The 21,240-nt window shown below is 45.3% G+C and overlaps 2 protein-coding genes across 9 annotated transcripts in view; one reads left to right on the top strand and one right to left on the bottom strand.

The window, feature by feature from the left end:
• Nucleotides 1-21,240, top strand: part of LOC137525097 (histamine N-methyltransferase A-like) — a 345,938-nt gene that overhangs the window by 261,434 nt on the left and 63,264 nt on the right. The window lies entirely within an intron of this gene.
• Nucleotides 674-21,240, bottom strand: part of LOC137525094 (histamine N-methyltransferase B-like) — a 431,596-nt gene continuing 411,029 nt past the window's right edge. For all 8 annotated transcript variants that reach the window (XM_068245894.1, XM_068245892.1, XM_068245897.1 and 5 more), the window contains 6 exons: nucleotides 19,834-20,024; nucleotides 17,034-17,086; nucleotides 13,464-13,571; nucleotides 11,265-11,395; nucleotides 5,025-5,118; nucleotides 674-1,281 (listed from right to left, as the gene is read on the bottom strand). In XM_068245894.1, coding sequence (XP_068101995.1) covers nucleotides 917-1,281; nucleotides 5,025-5,118; nucleotides 11,265-11,395; nucleotides 13,464-13,571; nucleotides 17,034-17,086; nucleotides 19,834-20,024 — 942 coding nt within the window. In that variant the 3' untranslated portion in view covers nucleotides 674-916. The remainder of the gene's footprint in view (nucleotides 1,282-5,024; nucleotides 5,119-11,264; nucleotides 11,396-13,463; nucleotides 13,572-17,033; nucleotides 17,087-19,833; nucleotides 20,025-21,240) is intronic.

The raw sequence follows: 21,240 nt of genomic DNA, 5'->3' as shown, positions 1-21,240 counted from the left end.
CCTTGACTCGGAGAGTTACAATTAAAGGAAGGCTAGCAATGTTGTGGATTAGCAGTTTGGGTCTTTTGTACTGGCTGTGAAAACTGAGTAAAGAAAGCATAAGCTGCGACTAGTAATGGAAGAAGTGGCGTTATTTGCACAAGTAAAAATAGGCGCGGGATTTTGTTAACAAAAATATTGTTAAATTGCATTTTATTAATAAAAATATTGTTAATGTCTACTGATATTTTTCATTTTTAATGTGTAGATGATGTATAGTATCATATTAATTGTTCAGAATGTAAATTTTTAGCTATAATAAAAAACAGTAGAAAATCTTATATTTTACTACAGTTTAACCTAATCCTACTCTCACACAGAACCCCCCCCCCCCCCCCCCCCCCGATGCCTAATCCTAACCCCTCCGGTGGTGCCTAACCTTAAAACCTCCCCCGGTGGTGCCCTAAGATACGGTGACCAGAGTCCCGAGGCCGGGACGTCCCGCTGCTGAAAGCGGGACGTTTCCCGGGACCTCATGCAGCCTGGGACAGCGCCCCTCGAAGGCGGGACACATCCTGGGTAAAGCGGGACGTATGGTCACCGTACCTAAGACCTCCTCCTGGTGGTGCCTAACCTTAAGACCTCCCCCCAGTGGTGCCTAACCCTAAGACTACCCCTGGTGGTCCCTGACCACCTTCCCCTCACACAAGCACCCTTCCTGATGCCTAACCCTAACCTTTCCCCCCTGCACAAACACTATTACAAACGTAAAATTTGTACATATAAACTATAAAATATTTGATAACGTAAAATTTGCACATACAAATGAAATAATATCGTGCGGCGGTGACAGACCTAGAGCCCGTTTTTAAAACGGGCATAGGTCACTAATACACTATAATATACAATATACTCTGTGATGTCATGGCTGGAGAGATTACGCCTGTTCACTCTCAACCACAATCACACTGATATTATTATTAAAAATAATTCTCCTGTCCCTCATCTTGCTGCACCCGGAGTTCCTCAGCTCCTGTATGATGTCATCTCTGAGGTCAGTGGGGGCGGTTTTCTTAAAGTCACAGGTTTCTGTTATGAAGTCCAGTAGGAGTTCCCCGTTCCGGTCCCCGTCCACAAAGCACTCGGTGATGTCCATGTCAGACTGCAGGTCATAAACCTGGTGTTTTGCCCCCAGGGATTGCAACATGTCTGCAATGTCACCGGCAGTGATGTAGTGGCTCAGATCGTTTAGAGGTAAGCGGGAACCGTATTTCTTCTTTAAGGTAGTCCACCCGCTTTTTCCTGCCAATAAAATTAAATTTGGGTTATGCCTTCTTGTGCACAAATTATACAGACATATAAATACAGAAAACTAAAACACAAGGGGCCTGATTCACAAAGCGGTGATAACTCAGTTATCACGCCTAAAAGACTTTAGGCATGATAACCTTTGCACCACACTGGTGAAAAGCCAGTTTAGGCGTGATAAGTTTAGGTGTGATAAGTTTAGGCATGCTAAGTTTAGATAAGTGTAGATAGCGTGCAAAGTCCCGCACGCAAAGCAGCGCCATTAAACTCTATGCGAAGTGCACCAGACTTTGCTAGCGCAAAACTTTTGATCAGCTGTGCACTGCGGTGCTAACGCAGTTGGTGCTTAAACTTATCATGCCTAAACTTATCACACCTAAACTTATTATGCCTAAATCTATCACACCTAAACTTATCACACCTAAACTTATCATGCCTAAACTGAGTTTAGGCGTGATAAAGGGCTTTTCACCTGGGTGCTAACTGTTAGCACCGCTTTGTGAATCAGGCCCAAGATGTGTAAACAGGTTGTACATTTTCATGAGGAAAAAAGAATATCACCAGCCCAGTTTCTAGGGAAGGGTGACTGCCCGGGTGACAAACTGCTGGGCTCCACTGTGTCTAGTGCCTCTTACTGCTTCCTGATTTAGTGGAATGCTGATGTGCCCCCGGTATAGGTAGCCTGGTATAAGTGCCCTCAGTATAGGTAGCCAGGTATAGGTGCCCCCGTTATAGGTAGCCAGGTATAGGTGCCCCTAGTATAGCCAGGTATATGTAGCCAGGTATAAGTGCCCTTAGTATAGGTAGCCTGATATAGGAGCCCCCAGTATAGGTTAGCCAGGTAAAAGTGTCCCCAGTATAGGTAGCCTAATATAAGTGCCCCCAGTATAGGTTAGCTTGGTATAAGCTCCCTCAGTATAGGTAGCCTAGTACAAGTGCCCCAGTATAGGTAGCCTGGTGGTTAGATCAGGTCTAGGCCTGGCATCTGGACCACCTCTGCTCCTAATGCTCGGGAGTCAGGAGTGAGCCCGCCAAGAAATCTCACCTCTCCTCGGCTCTCTCCAGTCTCCTTGGCTCATCTTAAGTTCTCCTCGGCTCGTTTCTCTACACCTCCCACCCACCCCCGGCTTTCCTGACTCTTTGCCCGCCAGAGCCACACATTTAGATCGACACAGAGAGACGTCAGGTCAGCGTGCGCACTCCTGATACTGACATCTCTCTCAGTACCATTACTGTGGGAGCCTGAGGGGAGGGAGGGAGGAGGAGGAAAGAGGGGAGGAGCCGAGAAATCAGTGCTTATAGCTGGGGCAGCTCCCAATCTCTGAAAAATGCAATTTGGCAACCGGCGGCCTCGGGACTCTGGCTGCCAGTTCTTAAAGGGTGTTCTGACTATTTTTTTTGGGGGGGGGGGGGGGTGCTACAGCCCACCTGAGCTTTCCCTGGCACCGCGCCTGACTGGTAGAGGTAAACAAAAACTTGCAATGAAGTGATCAAAAAGTGGACACAAATCTCATAAGTGAGGTACTAATATTGTCTGAGCCAACAAACTGCGGCTGGAGGTGTGGCTGATGATGCTGAAGGTTGCTATGGTTATGTGTCCAACTACTACCTAAAGCTATACTATAGGTAGTTGCTGTACATGTAACTAGTGGCTTAGCTGCATTCTATGCAGCGTTACCACTTTGGTCATTGTCACTAAGGCTGAGTTTCCACATTCCGCAATTTGCACGACCATTTCCAAACTCCGAAATGGATGGATGCGACACTAGCGGTAATGCGAATTTGCATCCACATCCCCCTGCTGTGCCAATAGGATTTGGATGCGTCTTTTTAAACCCGCACGCAATTCAAAAGCAGCCTATCAATTTCAATAGGCTGCAATTTCGGATCCCAAATCGGGTGTCGGAGAATGGAAATAATTTATATTATTTAGTATGTATATAGTACTGACAGTGGCGTAGCTAAGGTGCTGTGGGCCCCAGTGCAAGTTTTACATAGGGCCCCCCAAGCACTCTATACATAACAATTGATATGGCGCACCAAAACCTGCCAAGGACAACTCCAGTGTCAGAGTTGCAAGAAGGGTATGGGGAACTATTTGTTAGTGATCACTACTATTCAAAGCATCTATAGAAGTGTTGATTACCAGCACAGGACCAATAGAGAGCTAATACTGTGATAGAGGGTGGACCCTTCGGGGACCCTCTGGTCCAAGGGACCCGATGCGGTCGCTACCTCTGCACCCCCTATTGCTACGCCCCTGAGTACTGACTTCATCTGCAGCGCTGTACAGAGTATATTGTCATGTACTATAAACTGTCTCGTTTTCAGAGGGACAGTCCCTCTTTGGGAACTAATTCCATCTGTCCCTCTTTCTTCCCCATTTGTCCCTCTTTCAGGACTCATGTACAGGTCTGTGTAAATATATGTATTTTATCTACTGAAAAAAATGTGTTTAAAATACTCAAAATGTTCTATCATTTAAATTGATATATTTCGTATTTTTAAATGTTAAAATCAGATACAACTAATGATGATAGAGAGGACCGGTGTGGTCTGAATTTTAAAACTGTGCCTTTTTGCTTCTGAATTCTTTCTGGTATCTGTGACAAGGGGAGTGGTGGGGGTGTGATTAGGGGTGTGGTGGTGGTGTAATCAGGGGTGTGGTGGTGGTGTGATTAGGGGTGTGGCAGGGGTGTGATTAGGGGTGTGACAAGGGATATGGTGGGGGTGTGATTAGAGGTGTGGCAGGGGTGTGTCTTAAAGAGTCCCTCTTTCTTATCTCAAAAAGTGGGAAGTAGTGATGGTCAAGTAGATGCAAATAACTTTGAGTTGATACAAATCTATGCAAATGTTTATGCAAATTTATGCAGCTTAAAGATGAACCAATCAAATTTTACCTCAGTAGGATTTGATTGGTTCATTTTCAAGCTGCATAAATTTGCATCAACTGGAAAGTATTTGCATCTACTTGATCATCACTAGTGGGAAGTATGGACCTAGTCTGACATGGCATCGAGCCCTCAGATCAAAGTGATACTTTCATTCCCCCAGCATCATGTGGAACCATATAAAAACATTATATTGGCGTGTGTGAATCACAGGGCGGAGCTACAGTGTGCAAGCCTGCGGCAGCTCCGCCTCCCTCTGACTGATGGGTCACCCAACTGGCTCCCCCTGACACCGACCACAGGGATCGCCCCCATCCCCCCTGCACAGCTGATGTGAGTCCTGATGGGGGGGGGGGTAGAAGGCGTAGGCAATCAAAATAAAGTCTGTAGAGGGTTAATGGCAGCAAGTTACAAAATGATTTGTACAGTGATGATATATATCGTATAGCCTGAAAAGGGAACCTGAAGTGAAAGGGGTAGGGAGGCTGCCATATTTACAGTATTTACTTTTAAACAATACCAGTTGCCTGGCTGTCCTGCTGATCTCTACACACCATGCAGCCAATCCATTCACACTTCAGTCAGAGCACCTGATCTGCATGCTGGTTCAGGGGCTATGGCTAAAAGTATTAGAGGCAGAGGATTAGCAGGACTGCCAGGCAACTGGTATTGCTTAAAAGGAAATAAAAATGTCAGCCTCCATATAACTCTCACTTCAGGTGGGCCTTAAAGAATGCTCTGGCCCGAGAGGCCGAGGCTTTTGTCAGTTGAATAGTTCCTGCATGACTGATCATGAACAGTGATAAATAGTACAGTGAGTAAAAGGCAAGATGCATAGACTGATACCTGATACCAGGATTATTAGTAGCTTCCCATGTGCAGCCAACAAGCTCCTGAAGAATGTCAGTGTAGCTGGAACATCCTTTACATAGTACAGCATCTGCAGTGATACGGAACATTATTTAATGAGTCAAGCATTAAAATAATTCATAGGCAAGTTGGGTGGGGGAAGAATCTGATTCCCCCAAAATCCCCCCCCCCCCCTCCTCAGACCAGGGCCAGTGCAGTGTCTGAGGACAGGCACAAGTGGAGACATCAGAATGTCTGCAGGCGTACGTATTGATACACCGTGGGTGAGCTGGGCGCAGGGTGAGCCGAATGACGGCCCTCCCTGCTGTCGCTAAATTCCCCCACAGCATTAAATACAATTCTCCCTCCGAGTCATCGAGGGAGGTGAGCCCTACATATATAAATTAAGTATCCATGTTTCCCAGATAACAATTAATCTAATCCAAGGAATGGGGCATGGCGCCCCATGGTGCTGTGGCGCCCATGGCCTAAGCCATGCTTGTACCCCTCTAGATACGCCTCTGTATATAGTCATGTTATTAAATGTCATTGGGGGAGCTCACAATCTAATCCCTACCATAATCATAGTCTAATGTCCTACCATGTTATTATATTGTACGTGGCTGAGAGAGACCTTTCAGGAATACCCTCCTTGAAAATCCTGGCTTTGCCCTTGGCAAACCCAGGATTTTCAAGGGGAGGATTCCTGAAAAGTCTCCCTCAGCCACACGCAATACAGTATTATAATATGGTACGCACAATGTAATTTCCCGACCGACAATAGGATAGATCAGGAGCAGTTTGGATACAGATAATAATGTGGACAGCCGACATAGCTAATGAAGAGGAAAGTAAAGCATTCACACAGCAGGGCACAGGGCCGTGCTCATACCCGACTCCGAGCTGCTCCATGCTCTGTACACAGACTGCTTCTCCGTGCTCTGTACACAGACTGCAGCTCCGTGCTCTGTACACAGACTGCTGCTCCGTGCTCTGTACACAGACTGCTGCTCCGTGCTCTGTACACAGACTGCTGCTCCGTGCTCTGTACACAGACTGCTGCTCCGTGCTCTGTACACAGACTGCTGCTCCGTGCTCTGTACACAGACTGCTGCTCCGTGCTCTGTACACAGACTGCTGCTCCGTGCTCTGTACACAGACTGCTGCTCCGTGCTCTGTACACAGACTGCTGCTCCGTGCTCTGTACACAGACTGCTGCTCCGTGCTCTGTACACAGACTGCTGCTCCGTGCTCTGTACACACGCTGCTGCTCCATGCTCTGTACACACGCTGCTGCCCCATGCTCTGTACACACGCTGCTGCCCCATGCTCTGTACACACGCTGCTGCCCCATGCTCTGTACACACGCTGCTGCCCCATGCTCTGTACACACGCTGCTGCCCCATGCTCTGTACACACGCTGCTGCTCCATGCTCTGTACACACGCTGCTGCCCCATGCTCTGTACACACGCTGCTGCTCCATGCTCTGTACACACGCTGCTGCTCCATGCTCTGTACACACGCTGCTGCTCCATGCTCTGTACACACGCTGCTGCTCCATGCTCTGAACACACGCTGCTGCTCCATGCTCTGTACACACGCTGCTGCTCCATGCTCTGTACACACGCTGCTGCTCCATGCTCTGTACACACGCTGCTGCTCCATGCTCTGTACACACGCTGCTGCTCCATGCTCTGTACACACACTGCTGCTCCATGCTCTGTACACACGCTGGTGCTCCATGCCCTGTACACACGCTGGTGCTTCATGCCCTGTACACACGCTGGTGCTCCATGCTCTGTACACACGCTGGTGCTCCATGCTCTGTACACAAGCTGCTGCTCCATGCTCTGTACACACACTGCTGCTCCATCCCAAGTCAACTGTAGCAGGGAAAGAAAGGGGGCGCTGCTGTGAGCTGCAGGATACCTGCAGATATTCTGGTGTCACAACTTGTGCCAGTCCACAGACACTGCACCACCCAGGTCTGAGGGGGGATTCTGGGCACCTGTAACCCCCCCCCCCCCCCTGCATTTGCCTATGTTTGTCCCTGCATGCATGTGTTTCAAAGTCAACAATCAAGAGAAGACTTCACCAGAGTGAATACAAAGGCTTCACCACAATATATAAACCATTGGTGAGCCTAAAAAACAGGAAGGCCAGATTAGAGTTTGCCAAACGACATCTAAAAAAAACCTTCACAGTTCTGGAACAACATCCTATGGACAGATGAGACCAAGATCAACTTGTATAGTGGTGCTCGTCACGGCCTCGTGATCACGAAACAGCCTTGATCACGAGGCCTTTGTCCCGATTCCGATATCGTTATTGGAATCCGTGATCGGCCCTGATCACTGGTTCTGATCACGGAATCAGCTAGTATTCCTTGAATTCTAGCCGTGATCACAACTCTGAATCTGTGGCTGGGGACAGTGGCGTAGCAATAGGGGGTGCAGAGGTAGTGACCGCATAGGGGCCCTTGGGCCAGAGGGGCCCCGAAGTGTCCACTCTCTATCACAGTATTAGCTCTCTATTGGTCCTGTGCTGGTAATAATCACTTCTGTAGATACTTTCAATAGTAGTAATCCTTAACAAACTGTTCCCCATCCCCTTCTTGCACCTCTGACACTGTGGTTGTCCTTGGCAGGTTTTGGTGCGCCACATCAATTGTTATGTATAGAGTGCTTGGGGGTCCCATGTAAAACTTGCACTGGGGCCCACAGCACCTTAGCTACGCCAGTGACGGGGGAAATGACGTCACTGGGCCAATCAGAGGTCCCCAGCCTTAGCCCTAGCAACCAATCATAGGAGGGAGGCTCTGCCCTCCCCTCCTGTATATAAAGTGGCGAGCATTGCAGGAGCTCCATTCTTGCTAGACTCTGTGGACTGAGAGCATCTCCAGGCCATATTGTTACACAGCAGGAGCATTTTCAGTGTAAAACACAGCGTTTTCATTGATTTTATTGCTATATTACTGTGTTTGATACTTGTAAAGGATTTGTAACCAAGTATTAAAAAGTGAAAGTTATGATTATTATTCTGTCCCATTACTTTTGGTCCCTTAACAAGTGGAAGGCACATATGCAAAATTCACCTGATTTGGATGTAAATACCCTCAAATTAAAGCTGCCAGTCTGCTGCAGTTAAAACTCATTATGTTCATTTCATTTAAAATCCATTGTGGTTGTGTACAGAGCCAAAAATGTTAGAATTGTGTCGATGTCCCAATATTTATGGACCTAACTCTATATCGAGGCTAAAACTTGGTACACACCTTCAGTTTTGATTTGGCCAATGATTGCCCAATTTTACTACCTCCATGCAGTATGAGGAATTCCGTGAACAGATTGTGTAGGTAAACTGTCATACTACTGTACACAGAGGTTGTAAATTTGGTCAGCGATTGGGCAATCAAAATTGAAGGTGTGTACCAGGCTTAAAGTGAATCTAAAGCGACATGTGACATGATAACCTATTCATATATGATACTAGCCCTATTAAGAAATGATGTGAAGTCCCTTTATGTTTTCCAGTATAGTAAGGGCCTGTTCAGACTGTCAGCGTATGAAGAACGCGTATAAAATCAAAGAAACACAATTTGAAAAACGCATGCGTTTTTCTTGCATTCTAATGCTTTTTCTATTGCGTTTTGCACACACACGTGACCCAGGGGAAAAAAAGAATTATGGGAATCGCAGAGGAAAACTTACGCAAAAATGCAATAATACGCGTTTTTGATACGCGTCCATAGACTTTCATTGCGTCCGTTTCTATGCGTGACACACAGAACTCCATGCAGCAATGCGGATAAGAAACGTATGCGTCTCATACGCATACATGTGAACTAGCCCATTCAAAAGCAATATGAGCCATTTCTATGCGTTTTTGGTACCCGTACGCATTCCCTGAAAACGGCTAGGAACGCGCATAATCTGAACAGGCCCTTAGAGTTACAAAACTTGAATTGGTATCTATGCAAAAGAGCCTCTCTGAGCTAGTCAACCAAGGTGGTGGAACTCAGTCTTGCTTAAAGGATACCACAACTGACATGTGGCATAATGAGATAGACATGGGTATGTACAGTGCCTAGCACACAAATAACTATGCTGTGTTCCTTTTTTTCTTTCTCTGCCTGAAAGAGGTAAATATCAGGTATGTAAGTGGCTGACTCAGTCCTGACTCAGACAGGAAGTGACTACAGTGTGACCTTCACTGATAAGAAATTCCAGCTATAAAACACTTTCCTAGAAGAAAATGGCTTCTGAGAGCAAGAAAGAGATAAAAAAGGGGGAAATTCTTATCAGTGAGGGTCACACTGTAGTCACTTCCTGTCTGAGTCAGGACTGAGTCAGCCACTTACATACCTGATATTTACCTCTTTCAGGCAGAGAAAGAAAAAAAGGAACACAGCATGATTATTTGTGTGCTAGGCACTGTACATACACATGTCTATCTCATTATGCCACATGTCAGTTGTGGTATCCTTTAAAGGGGTTCTTTTTAAAAAAAAAAAGTTTCACTTACCTGGGGCTTCTACCGGCCCCCTGCAGAAGTCCTATGCCTGCGCTGGGCCTCGAGGATCCTCTGAAACATTCCGTTTTGCCGACTACAGCCATTGCACCTGCGCGGCTGTGCCGTGCACGTCCTTGCTCCCACTTACTGCGGCTGTGCAGGACACTCCCAAGGATGTGAGTGGGAGCGAGGATGCTCATGGCCAAGGCTGCGCAGGCGTAGTGGAGTTCGGCCAAATGCAAAGTGAGCTGCAGCAGGTACCGGAGGATCCTTGAGGACCGGCATGGGACAGGACATCTGCAGGGGGTCAGTAGAAGCCCCAGGTAAGTGAAACTTTTTCTTAAAAAACCTAATTAAAAAAAAATACCTGTATGCTACCTGATCGAAGGAACTGCCTCTGGTTCTCCTTAAAGAACCCCTTTAAACAGCCAAGAAACAGTGAGAGACAGCTTGAGATAAGGTTTTACTGCAGGAAAACAAAACTTCTGCTTTGTTCTGCAGCTTAATGCCCGGTACACACCATTCATTTTACCAACAGATCGATGGGTTGAATCAATACTTTCCAACAGGTCCCATCAGGTTTCCGATCCAATTTGTATAGAAGTGATCAGAAAACTGATTGGAAAAATAATCAGAAACCTGATCAGACCTGACAGAAATTATCGATTTGACCTGTGGATCTGACAGGAAACTGCATGGTGTGTACCAGGCATTAAAGCCAGAGGCCCATATGCAATTCACTTTTTTACCTAGGTGATATTTTCAGAACTTTTCATAAAATGCATTTTAAGCCACCAGCAAGTAAGAACATACTAAGAATAAATTTGTAGGCACCTTTTCACCAACTTTTTCAATATTAAAATGCTAAAAGGTTAGTTTAAAGAGAAGAGGAAAATTATCTCCTAGGAAATAACTCAGGTGAAAAAGTTAGTTGCATATAGGCCAGAGTGTGGATTCTAAACTGCAACTGTGACAGTCTGTTGCAATGTTTTAAATAAAGCTATATAACTGAAAATAAAAATATGAGACTCTTTTCTTTGCTACTAATGTTCTATTCATTATCTGTACTACACTTACAATAATTATCTCAAATTGATTTTCGCTTCAGATTTGCTTTAAAGGACAACTAAGGTGAAAATAAACTAATGAAATAAACAATTGTATCTATCCTCCTTCTTCTAAAAATTAATTTTGAAGATATTCCAGTTTTATTTTATATTTAAATCAAATTTTTAAGTTTTTACTGTTGTATTGTTTGTGCTCAATGACACATTCATTGAAGTATTCTAGGACCTATTGATCCTTTTTATCTCTTTCCTGCTCTCAGAAGCCATTTTCTGCTAGGAAAGTGTTTTATAGTTGTCATTTCTTATCAGTGAGGGTCACACTGTAGTCTGACCCAATCCTGACTCAGACAGGAACTGCCACTTACATACCTGATGTTTAACTCTACAGGCAGAGACAGAAAAAAGGAACACAGCCTAGTTCTTTGTGTGCTAGGCATTGTACATACACATGTCTATCTCATCATGTCACATGTCACCTCGGGTATCCTTTTAAGTGTGATGTTACATCTGGCTAAAGCTTAAAATCGAGGTTTCCACCCCTTAAAAGCAACATTAAGAACATGGGTCTCCAGGAAAGTTCTATTTAGATTTAGCGCTACAGATCATTTATGTCATACGTTTAATTTTAGCTTTGCTTTCATTGCGGACTTCAGCTACCTGAATCATATGGATGAAGTCATATTTGGTCTCTGGTTTCTCTGCCTTCACTTGAGCCTCAAACTCTGCGGAGGTTTTCCTGTTCCAGTGGAAGGTTATGTGATCTAAGCCCGGCGTCTTGAATACGCGCTCTGAAAGAAAGACAAGAGGCCAGAATCAGCCGCCTGCCACACAACAGTAAGGCCCCTTTTACACTTAATCAGTTGCTCTCAGTTATAACGGAAATAAAACTGATTTTCAAAGTAATGCCCATGTTTTCCTATGGCACCTTTCACACTTAAAGAGAAACTCCAACCTAGAATTGAACTTTATCCCAATCAGTAGCTGATACCCCCTTTTACATGAGAAATATAATGATTTTCACAAACAGACCATCAGGGGGCGCTGTATGACTGATTTTGTGCTGAAACCCCTCCCACAAGAAGCTCTGAGTACCGCGGTACTCTGGGCAAGCTGCCACAATGTAACAATGTTCACAGACAGGAATTAGCTGTTTACAGCTGTCTCTAACAGCCAACAGCTAGGAGCAGCTACATAACCTGCCCACAGTAACAATGTCACCATGTAATAAATGTCAGAATGTAAATCGGGGAGAGGAAAGATTTTACAATGAGCAAACACTGACTAAATCATTTATACATAATTATGGTAAAAAATGAAGCACTTTTTTTACTACATTATTCTCACTGGAGTTCCTCTTTAATGCATTTTAACTGAAATCTTCTTCCCAATGCACTGCTATGGAAAAAACGCGCACTAACGCTTACTAACGCATACTGACGCATACCAACTGATGAAGTGTAAACGGGGCCTAAGGGCTGGGACACACTAGGAATTGCTGCAGCACTTTAAAATCGCTGCATCGCTATGTGCAGCGATTCCTAGGGAGATTGTGCTCGCTTTCCCCGCGATTAGAAGCATTATGCAGTAAACTGTATAGCGCTTCTGATTAGCGATTTGTTTTTTCTTATATACTGTATATATACATTTTAATATACTCACCAGGTGTCCGGATGTCCTACTTCTGTCCATAGCCTTCCCCCTAAAGGAAATGATTCTTCTCTAGGATCAATCAGAGAAACGCCTGTGACCTCTTCCTTTAGGGCTGGATTTACCATAAGGCACTGTAGGCATGTGCCTACAGGCGCCTGATGATGGAAAGGCGGACCAATACCCTCCCCGAGTGCCTCTCTCCTTCCTTCCCTATGCAGAGTCCTGATGAGATAGTAAATGGGAGATTACTCAACCTCTCGGCATTCAACTGACATCTCCCTTCAGTCAGGGGCACCTCTAGATACCTAATACTTGAGGACACCTCTAGCTACTTAATACTGAGGTTCCTTTAACTACTTAATACTTGGGGGTAACTCTTGCTACTAAATACTGAGAGCACCTCTCTACCTATGATGGCCAAGGGAAGTAAGGTAGAAGTGACAGCTGGGACAGCCAGCACACTTGCAGTGTGGTTCAGGGGTTTGTAGATCCCTAGAGGGCAAAGTCTAAGGTGCCAGGACATCTGTGCCTATAAGCTTCTCTGAGGTAAATCCGGGCCTGGGGGTGTGGCTACCGATGAAAGACGGAAATCTGGACACCTGGTGAGTAGAATAATGTTTATTTAAATTGTAATCTGTCATCCCCCCAAATCGCTGCAAAATCGCTTTTCAAAATGATTTTGCAGCGCTTCTATACAGTCTATTCAGTCTGGGCAGGAGGAGGGGGAGGTATTACTAGCCAGAGATTTCAGAGGCAGAGGGGAGGAGGGAGGAGGAGGGGGGATTAGGGTTTTTTTCACAGGCTGAGTGCTCAAGATAAGCCTGCCTCTGCGTAATGTTTACAAACAACATGGCTGCTGTCATTTTATCACAGGAAGAAATAATCATATTCTAATAAGGCTGTTTGCAGCTAGATTTGCTGTGTAAACTATCTAAGCTTTACATAAGATATATAGACAAGTTACTTGTCATAGTTCGTTTTTCATCTCGGATCCACTTTAACATCCCCAAATGCGCTCAAAATGCTGCACTAGTGAGTTTAGTTCCATCCAAATACATTGGCAAAAGGTTTTTTATCCCAAAAAAAACGCTGCCAAAAACACTCTAGTGGGTCCCAGCCCTAACAGATTGCTTCACCCTGCCAAAGTCCATATAAAGTGCCAATTCGCTGAATAATATAATGAGTGCAGATCTCCCATATACTTACCTTTATAGCTAAGGATCTGCTCTGGGCTGGGCTCTATGATGTTGTTATGAATGGAGACTCCGGGGTATCTGTCATAAATCTTGGACAGCATTTGCAAGTCAATTTCTCCTAAATAAAACATATATATTTTAAACATCAGAGCGGGGTGTAAAAATGTATTTCATTTCACTTTGTTTTCCTTATTTTAGAGGAAATTTGAGAATTTAACCTCCTTGCCGGTCTAAAAAATCCGGCAAGGAGGCAGCGCCGCACTTTTTTCTTATTAATTTTTTTTTAAATCATGTAGCGAGCCCAGGGCTCACTACATGATAGCCGCTGAGCGGCGGCATCCCCCCACCCACTCCGATCGTATTCGGCGATCAGAGTATGCAGGAAATCTTAAAGGAAACCTATTCATCCGCCCCCCCCCCCCCCCCCAAAAAAATGAGTTTCACTTACCTGGGGCTTCTACCAGCCCCCTGCAGCCATCCTGCGCCCTCGCAGCCACTCACTACTGCTCTGGTCCCCCTCCGCCAGCTAGTTTTGTTTTTGTCGACTCGGAGTTGGCGGGCCGCCACGTGTACCTTTGCACGCATTCCTGCTGGTGCAGGAAGCTGTCGTGGTCATTAACACATACATTTTTACGTGTTGCAGGTACAATGCGTAAAAAGTATGTGTTGCACCTGCAACGCGTAAAAATGAATGCGTTAAAGAAAACCTGTAATGAGAAAAACCTCCCCGGGGGGGTACTCACCTCGGGTGGGGGAAGCCTCCGGATCCTATTGAGGCTTCCCCATCCTCCTCGGTCCCACGGCGGTGGAGAAAATCCTCCCGGAGCGGCGGGGATGTAAATATTTACCTCCCGGGCTCCAGCGCAGGCGCAGTATTGGCTCTACACCCGGAGATAGGCGGAAATAGCTGATCGATGTCGGGCCGCTCTACTGCGCAGGCACAAGTCTCCTGCGCCTGTGCAGTAGAGCAGACCCGACGGAGATCGGCTATTTTCACCTCTGTGCGGAGAGCTGCAACAGCGCCCCCGCTGGAGCCAGAAAAGGTAAATTAATCAGTGCTTATCAGCCTTGTCGAGGGAGGATTCCGGGACACTTCGGGGTAGCCAGCGCTGGATTGCCTGCAGCTACAGCAGAAGCCTCATTGGGACCCTGAGGCTTCCCCCTACCCTCAGAGGACATTTTTTTTGTTACATGGTCTCTTTAATGTCCGGGATAGCTTCATGCACCAGCGGTAAAGCGTGCAATGGTATGAGTAACTGTTTGTTCAGCAGCATTAACATGAAGCCCCCATCCCCAATCCCTCCAAACCATAGGTGAGGAGTGTCATGCTACTAAAACAAAAGCATTGAAAACCTTTTGTTGAAATCAATGAAAGATACAGGCCCATATGCAATTCACTTTTTCTCCAAGGTGATATTTTTAAATAAATCACCTGTCAATAATGCCTGTCAAATGCCATGCAAGCAGGGGCGTAACAGTAGACCCTGCAAGGAATGCAGCCGCAAGGGGCCCAGAAGCTGTAGGAGGTCCCGTGGAGGGATACGTTTCTTTTCTTTGTCCTGAGAGACTGACAACTAAGGGCACAGAGAGAAAAAAAAGCTTTCTGTTCTCTGCACAGTTGTTCTAATGACTACATCTGCTCAGCCACTGATATGGAATCATGCAAAGTTTTGCAGACAAAGATTTGTAGACAGTCCCGATTCAGTGTTCAGCAGGTTCTTGTGTACAACACCAAGCCCCCAACCTCTCTACCCCTCCCCAAGTGCTCTGTACTGTAGTGATGCTGGGGAAGTCTGCAGAGCCAGTTCTGCTCCATCAGAGATGGACAGAGTGAGTGTAATAAGCTGAGGCTGGGAGCACACTCGTCTGTATGCGTTTTCTGCACGCCATGTGTGTCTGTATGTGTGAAAACATGCACATTTATCACAGAAGCGAATGTTATTGATAGAGAAATGCGTGCAGTGCTTCACTGCTGTCTGTTTTATCTGCATGGGGAAAACACATCCAAGTGTGCACTAGCCAATTGAATAACATTGGTTCTCAGCTTACCTATGCAGAAAACGTGGTGGGGTGGAGGGGGCCCCATCCAAACTTTCGCAGGGGGGCCCAGTGATTTCTAGTTACACCCCTGCATGTAAGCTATCAGAACGCAAATACTCAAAAACATTTTGATAATGCTTTTTTACTTACATTTCGGGACTTTTCAGTTGAATAGTGCTGGGAAGTTATTTTAAATAGAAGATGAAAAAATGATCTCCTTGGAAAAAACTCAGGAATAAAAGTTCATTGCATATGGGCCCAGTGACTGGGTTCAAATTGACTAACAAGGGGCAGAGCCACAAACAGCCAATCGGATTTTGTTGCTTGATAAACTGCTTCCATTCTCACATTGGCCTCGATTCATAAAGCATTCCCGCATTCGGAAATGCAGAAAACGGCTCACTTTACCGACCACACAGCAAAATATGTATTCATAAAGGCTTTTTCCGCATGAAAAGCCGACATTCGCGAGCAGAGTGATCAATCACCGCCTTGCGCGGTGATTATCACAGCAAAAGTAACAAATGTCAATTCATAAAGATTAGAGGTAGCGGTATGCGGACGGGTATTACCGCTACCTCTGATGTGGCGAGAAGCGTGCGGAATCCTTTGCAGTGAATGGGACAGACCTCCCAAGCAGCTGCAGAGAGAACACCGCACGGAGAGACTCCGCCTGCTTCTCCTGTTTCCGCATGTCTCCCGACAGCCTAACGCCTGCCTACAGCGGAATATCTCCGCACGCCTGTCACAAGTAACAAAATTTTTATGAATTACCACCCTGAAGGCGGAAATACCGACAGCGGTGTTTCCCCGCTCGACGTTACCTTCCCGACAGCACTTTTATGAATCGAGGCCATTATTGATGCCAGGAACATCAAAGCTCACAATTTTGGTCAATCCCTGACTGTGTGCAAAGGTTAAAAAAAGTGGGAGGAACCCCAAAAAATTTTCACAGAGGAAAAGTAAAGTAAACTGCAGCCATTCTTACTTTGTTAATAGCAGGGTTCTCACACTTTGCACAATTGGTCACTGAGTGACTGGGATTAATATTCAAGAAAGTGTGTGGAACCTACAACAGCCAATCAAAATTCATCTATTGATTTTCAAGGAAAATATTTAAATTGCTGCCAATGTTAATTGCCAAAGGCCTCAAACCTGCCACAGTCAGTCATTGGGTGACTGAGGTTCAAATTCAGAAAAGGGGTGGAGCCACAAACAGCCAATCAAATTTGTTTCATTTCAACGGGAAAATGTAAATTATTGATGGCTAGGACCCCAAAGCTCATAAACTTGGTTATTGCGTGACTGTGTGTCTAGGTTAGAAAAAGAAGGCGGAGCCAACAACCAAATACATACCCTGGCAACGCCGGGTCTTCAGTTAGTAACATAAATAAAATGTTTGCTTAATTGTTTAAATTAAAGTGGCTGTTATTTTCCGGATGACTTCTGTACTATCACTACTACACACAGTTAATTCTCTCATACATTTATTTTCAGTTCATTTAAAGTAATGATTATGGGAAAACAGGGATGCCATTACCTGAACCGCTTCCCACCCCGAGGACATCGATGGCGGTCTTCCCATTGCCGATGCTTAGAGAGACATGAGAATAGTAAATGTTACTCACATGAGTCAAGAGGCATCATTAAAGTGGACCCAAACCAAACATTTTTTTAATTCAAAATATTTAGTTGCACCACTCTGACACATACAAAGATAAATAAACACTCCTTCAAGCCTATGAGCATTTTAGTGCATGCTTTTCACCCTTCTCTTTTCATAACTAGGGTTATACAGGTGGGAGCCATTAGCAATTCCTGCTTTGCCTGACACCACCTACTCCACCAGTTTGCCGGATTCTGTCCGACCGGCAATATGAAAGGAAGGGAGGGGTTCCTCCAATAAATGTAAAATATTTTATATTTGTCATTATGCAGCTGAAAAAGGCTGCTATTTATTATTATAATTTAGAAAATAGAGTTTATTTCTGAAATCTTGTATTTTTAATTTGGGTCCACTTTAAGGTTGGTGTCACCCGGTGCAGAAACTCATGGTGTCACCCCCCTCTTACCACATGAACCCCCAACCTCACCAGGCTAAACAAAACCAATAGTACATTTTTGGAGTAATGTTACTTGTTCTTGACATTTGTTGAATGGGGTTTGGATGGATCCAAATGGATCCATTTGCTATAGGGGGAGAGGTGTTAGGGTTAGGTGCGATCGCTCCCTTGCCGTCCTCTCCGGCCACTCCGTTGTTTTTGAATCAGCCCTGGTAATCTGCTCAGCCGAGGTCATTTGTGCATGCGGCGAAGGTGCAGAACGCTCCCCGGGACGGAAGCACGGCAGGGCCACACATGAACAGATGAGGACCAATAGCCAAATTACCAGAGGCAGATTCCAGGACGACGAAATGGCCTGAGAGGACGGCGAGGGAGCAATCGCGCCTTATGGGGCTAGAGGAAGCCACAGGTAAGGTTAAATATGCCCAGTTACCTGATCTCAGGTACACTTCAAGATCTATGTACTGTAATGCAGTGCGCTATGATATTGGTTTTCTGCGTTTCTTGGCACAAATGCCGCTTCTTCATTACACATCATAGAGTATTTGATCAGATGAGAGTTGAAGCCTGTTGCCTCTGTCAGCAGCTGTGTCGAGAAACGCGTAGCAGTTTTCAGTATCCACGGTTCATCAATCCTGAGTGTCCCTGTACTGTTATTGCTTTGATTGTTGGGCATATGCTAGGGATAGTTTTCTGTAGAGGCTATGGGGTAAGAATAATATGAGGTATACCACCCATAGTGCAATATGGCATTGTGTACAAACTGTATATAGATGCATTTTCAAGCTTCAGGGAAGGGCAGCCCCAGTGACATGTATTGAACGGGGCTGTGCCACTCCATACTCCACCACAAGGGGCAGTTGTAATAAGTGAGCTATGCTACCACTACTAGAATAAATGGCCCCTACAGAGGGGTAACAATAGATCCTGCAAGGGATGCAGCCGCATAGCGGGCCCCGTTTTGAGAGACTGACAACTAAGGGCAAAGAGAGAAAAAAACCTTTCTGCTCTCTGCACAATTGTTCTACTGCATCTTCTCAGCCACTGATAAGGAATCATACAAAGTTTTGTAGACAGTCCCTATTCAGTGTGCAGCTGGCTCTTCTGTACAACAACCTCTCTACCCCTCTCCAAGTGCCCTTTACTGTAGTGATGCTGAAAAAGGCTGCAGAGCAGTTTTGCTCCATCAGAGATGGACAGAGTAAGTGTAATAAGCTGAGGCGTGCGAGGGGGGGGGGGGGTGGCACGAGGGTGCCCCATCCAAAGTTTCGCAGGGGGATCCAGTGATTTCTAGTTACGCCGCTGGTGTGGCTCTATGGTAGAATTAGTGCTAGATTGGTGTTACAAAAAATACCCCATTCAAGGTATGGAGAACCAGAACCACCATCTTTTCAGACCAAAATTGTCAACTGTAATGATCACTATTGGTGCCCTTTTTTCCCAGTCAGTTTGGTAATTTGAGAGAGTCGAGGGGGGGGACATAGCATTTTAATTACCATATTTTTCGGACTATAAGACACTCCGGACGATAAGACGCACCTAAATTTAGAGGACAAAACCAGGGGTAAAAAAATATATACCGAACCTGGTGCATCCATGGTGAAGGGGCATCTTGTGGATTCTGCCCCCTTGTACCCCATGCCCCTTGTACCTCTTGTGTCCTCCTGTCCCCCTTGTGTCCTGCTGTGTCCTCTATTGTTCCCCTTGTGTCCTCCTCTATGCCTCTTTGTGTCGCCCTGTGTCCTCCGTTTGTCCCCCTGTGTCCTCCTCTGCATGGGCGGGTTGGAGGTCAGCACCTCCCTGCCTTTGCAATATAAGACACAGTGACTTTCCCCCCTCCTTTTGGGGGAGAAAAATTGAGTGCTATAGTCCAAAAAATACAGTACATACTTTTCCATTGCATTGCTGATAAGATGATCAGTACTGCTGTGTGTTGTTGGTTCCTGCTTTTGCATGCTGGAGACAAGGCGGTAAGGTTCGTACACACCTCGAACTGTAACAAGCTAACAGTCATAAGACCCGCCCCCGGGGCGGTCGTTCTGAGGACAGTTTGCCGGTGTGTACAGTCTGTCGTCAGGCTGATAAGGCTGATCCGCTCAGCAGATCGGTCAAAACCAGCCTTATCAGTCTGAAGACAAACTGTACACACCAGCAAACAGTCGTCAGAACGACCGCAGGCGGATCTGACGACTGGTAGCTTGTTAGCTAGTCCTATGTGTGTACGAACCTTTAGAGATCTCAGCTGGCAGCGCAGGAGGGGAGAGCCGTGTACGGTACCTGCACACAATGTCAGCCAGTTTGTTCTCTATGAAGTTCTGCATGCACTGGTGTTCTGTGGAGTTCCGCAGGAAGAGGCGGAAGGACTCTACGTATCGGCTGTTGTCAGAGAGAAGGCTCCTCATCCCAGACTCCATGTTTTCTTCCTCTGCTGATGGGAGAAGGAATCGCTTCTTCTGGGGAGATTCTACCTGGAAAGTAGAATGCGCAAAACTAATTATGAATTTGTCAGAAATTTCGCATTGCGATTTTACAATGTAATTGTGAATTTCGATGCAAAAATGGGATTATGCAGAATCCGAGCTCAGCACTGATAGAGAAGATTCACAGTCTGGTTTGCTGGGAAAAAGGCAATATTTCAGTTGTGTTGCGTTTTAATGCAGACATGTCGCCCACTGTCAGCTTACAGAAACTGACTGTTGTTGGCAATAAGTATCTCTTCGGTAACAGGAAAAAAGGGCGCAGGACAAGGGTGAAGGGTGCGTTTATTTTGTGCTGACATGTTTCTCACATTGCGTTTATTTTGTGCTGACATGTTTCTCACATTGCGTTTATTTTGTGCTGACATGTTTCTCACATTCTGTGTATTTTGTGCTGAAATATTGCTCACATTGCGTTTATTTTGTGCTGACATGTTTCTCACATTGCATTTATTTTGTGCTGAAATGTTTCTCACGTTGCGTTTATTTTGTGCTGACATGTTTCTCACATTGTGTTTATTTTGTGCTGACATGTTGCACACATTGCGTTTATTTTGTGCTGACATGTTGCCCATTGCGTTTATTTTGTGCTGACATGTTGCCCACATTGCGTTTATTTTGTGCTGACATGTTGCCCACGTTGCGTTTATTTTCTGGTGTCTGGGGTAACTGTTGCTGCATTTATTATTTAATGGTCATAGTTGGTTATGTTTGCTGCTTTGGGGTTATGGTATACTATTAACCACTTCAGGACCACAGTCTTTTCGCCCCTTAAGGACCAGAGCCTTTTTCTCCATTCAGACCACTGCAGCTTTCACGGTTTATTGCTCGGTCATACAACCTACCACCTAAATGAATTTTACCTCCTTTTCTTGTCACTAATACAGCTTTCTTTTGCTGCTATTTGATTGCTGCTGCGAGTTTTAGTTTTTATTATATTCATCAAAAAAGACATGAATTTTGGCAAAAAAATGACTTTTTTAACTTGCTGTGCTGACATTTTTCAAATAAAGTAAAATTTCCTATACATTTGAGCGCGAAAGTTATTCTGCTACATGTCTTTGATAAAAAAAAAACCATTCAGTGTATATTTATTGGATTGGGTAAAAGTTATAGCGTTTACAAACTATGGTGCCAAAAGTGAATTTTCCCATTTTCAAGCATCTCTGACTTTTCTGCGCACCTGTCAGGTTTCATGAGGGGCTAA

The sequence above is a fragment of the Hyperolius riggenbachi genome, chromosome 7, assembly GCF_040937935.1.
Source record: "Hyperolius riggenbachi isolate aHypRig1 chromosome 7, aHypRig1.pri, whole genome shotgun sequence".
Classification (NCBI taxonomy): Eukaryota; Metazoa; Chordata; class Amphibia; order Anura; family Hyperoliidae; genus Hyperolius; species Hyperolius riggenbachi.
Note: the sequence above shows the minus strand (reverse complement) of the source record. Positions and strands in the feature narration are given on the sequence as shown.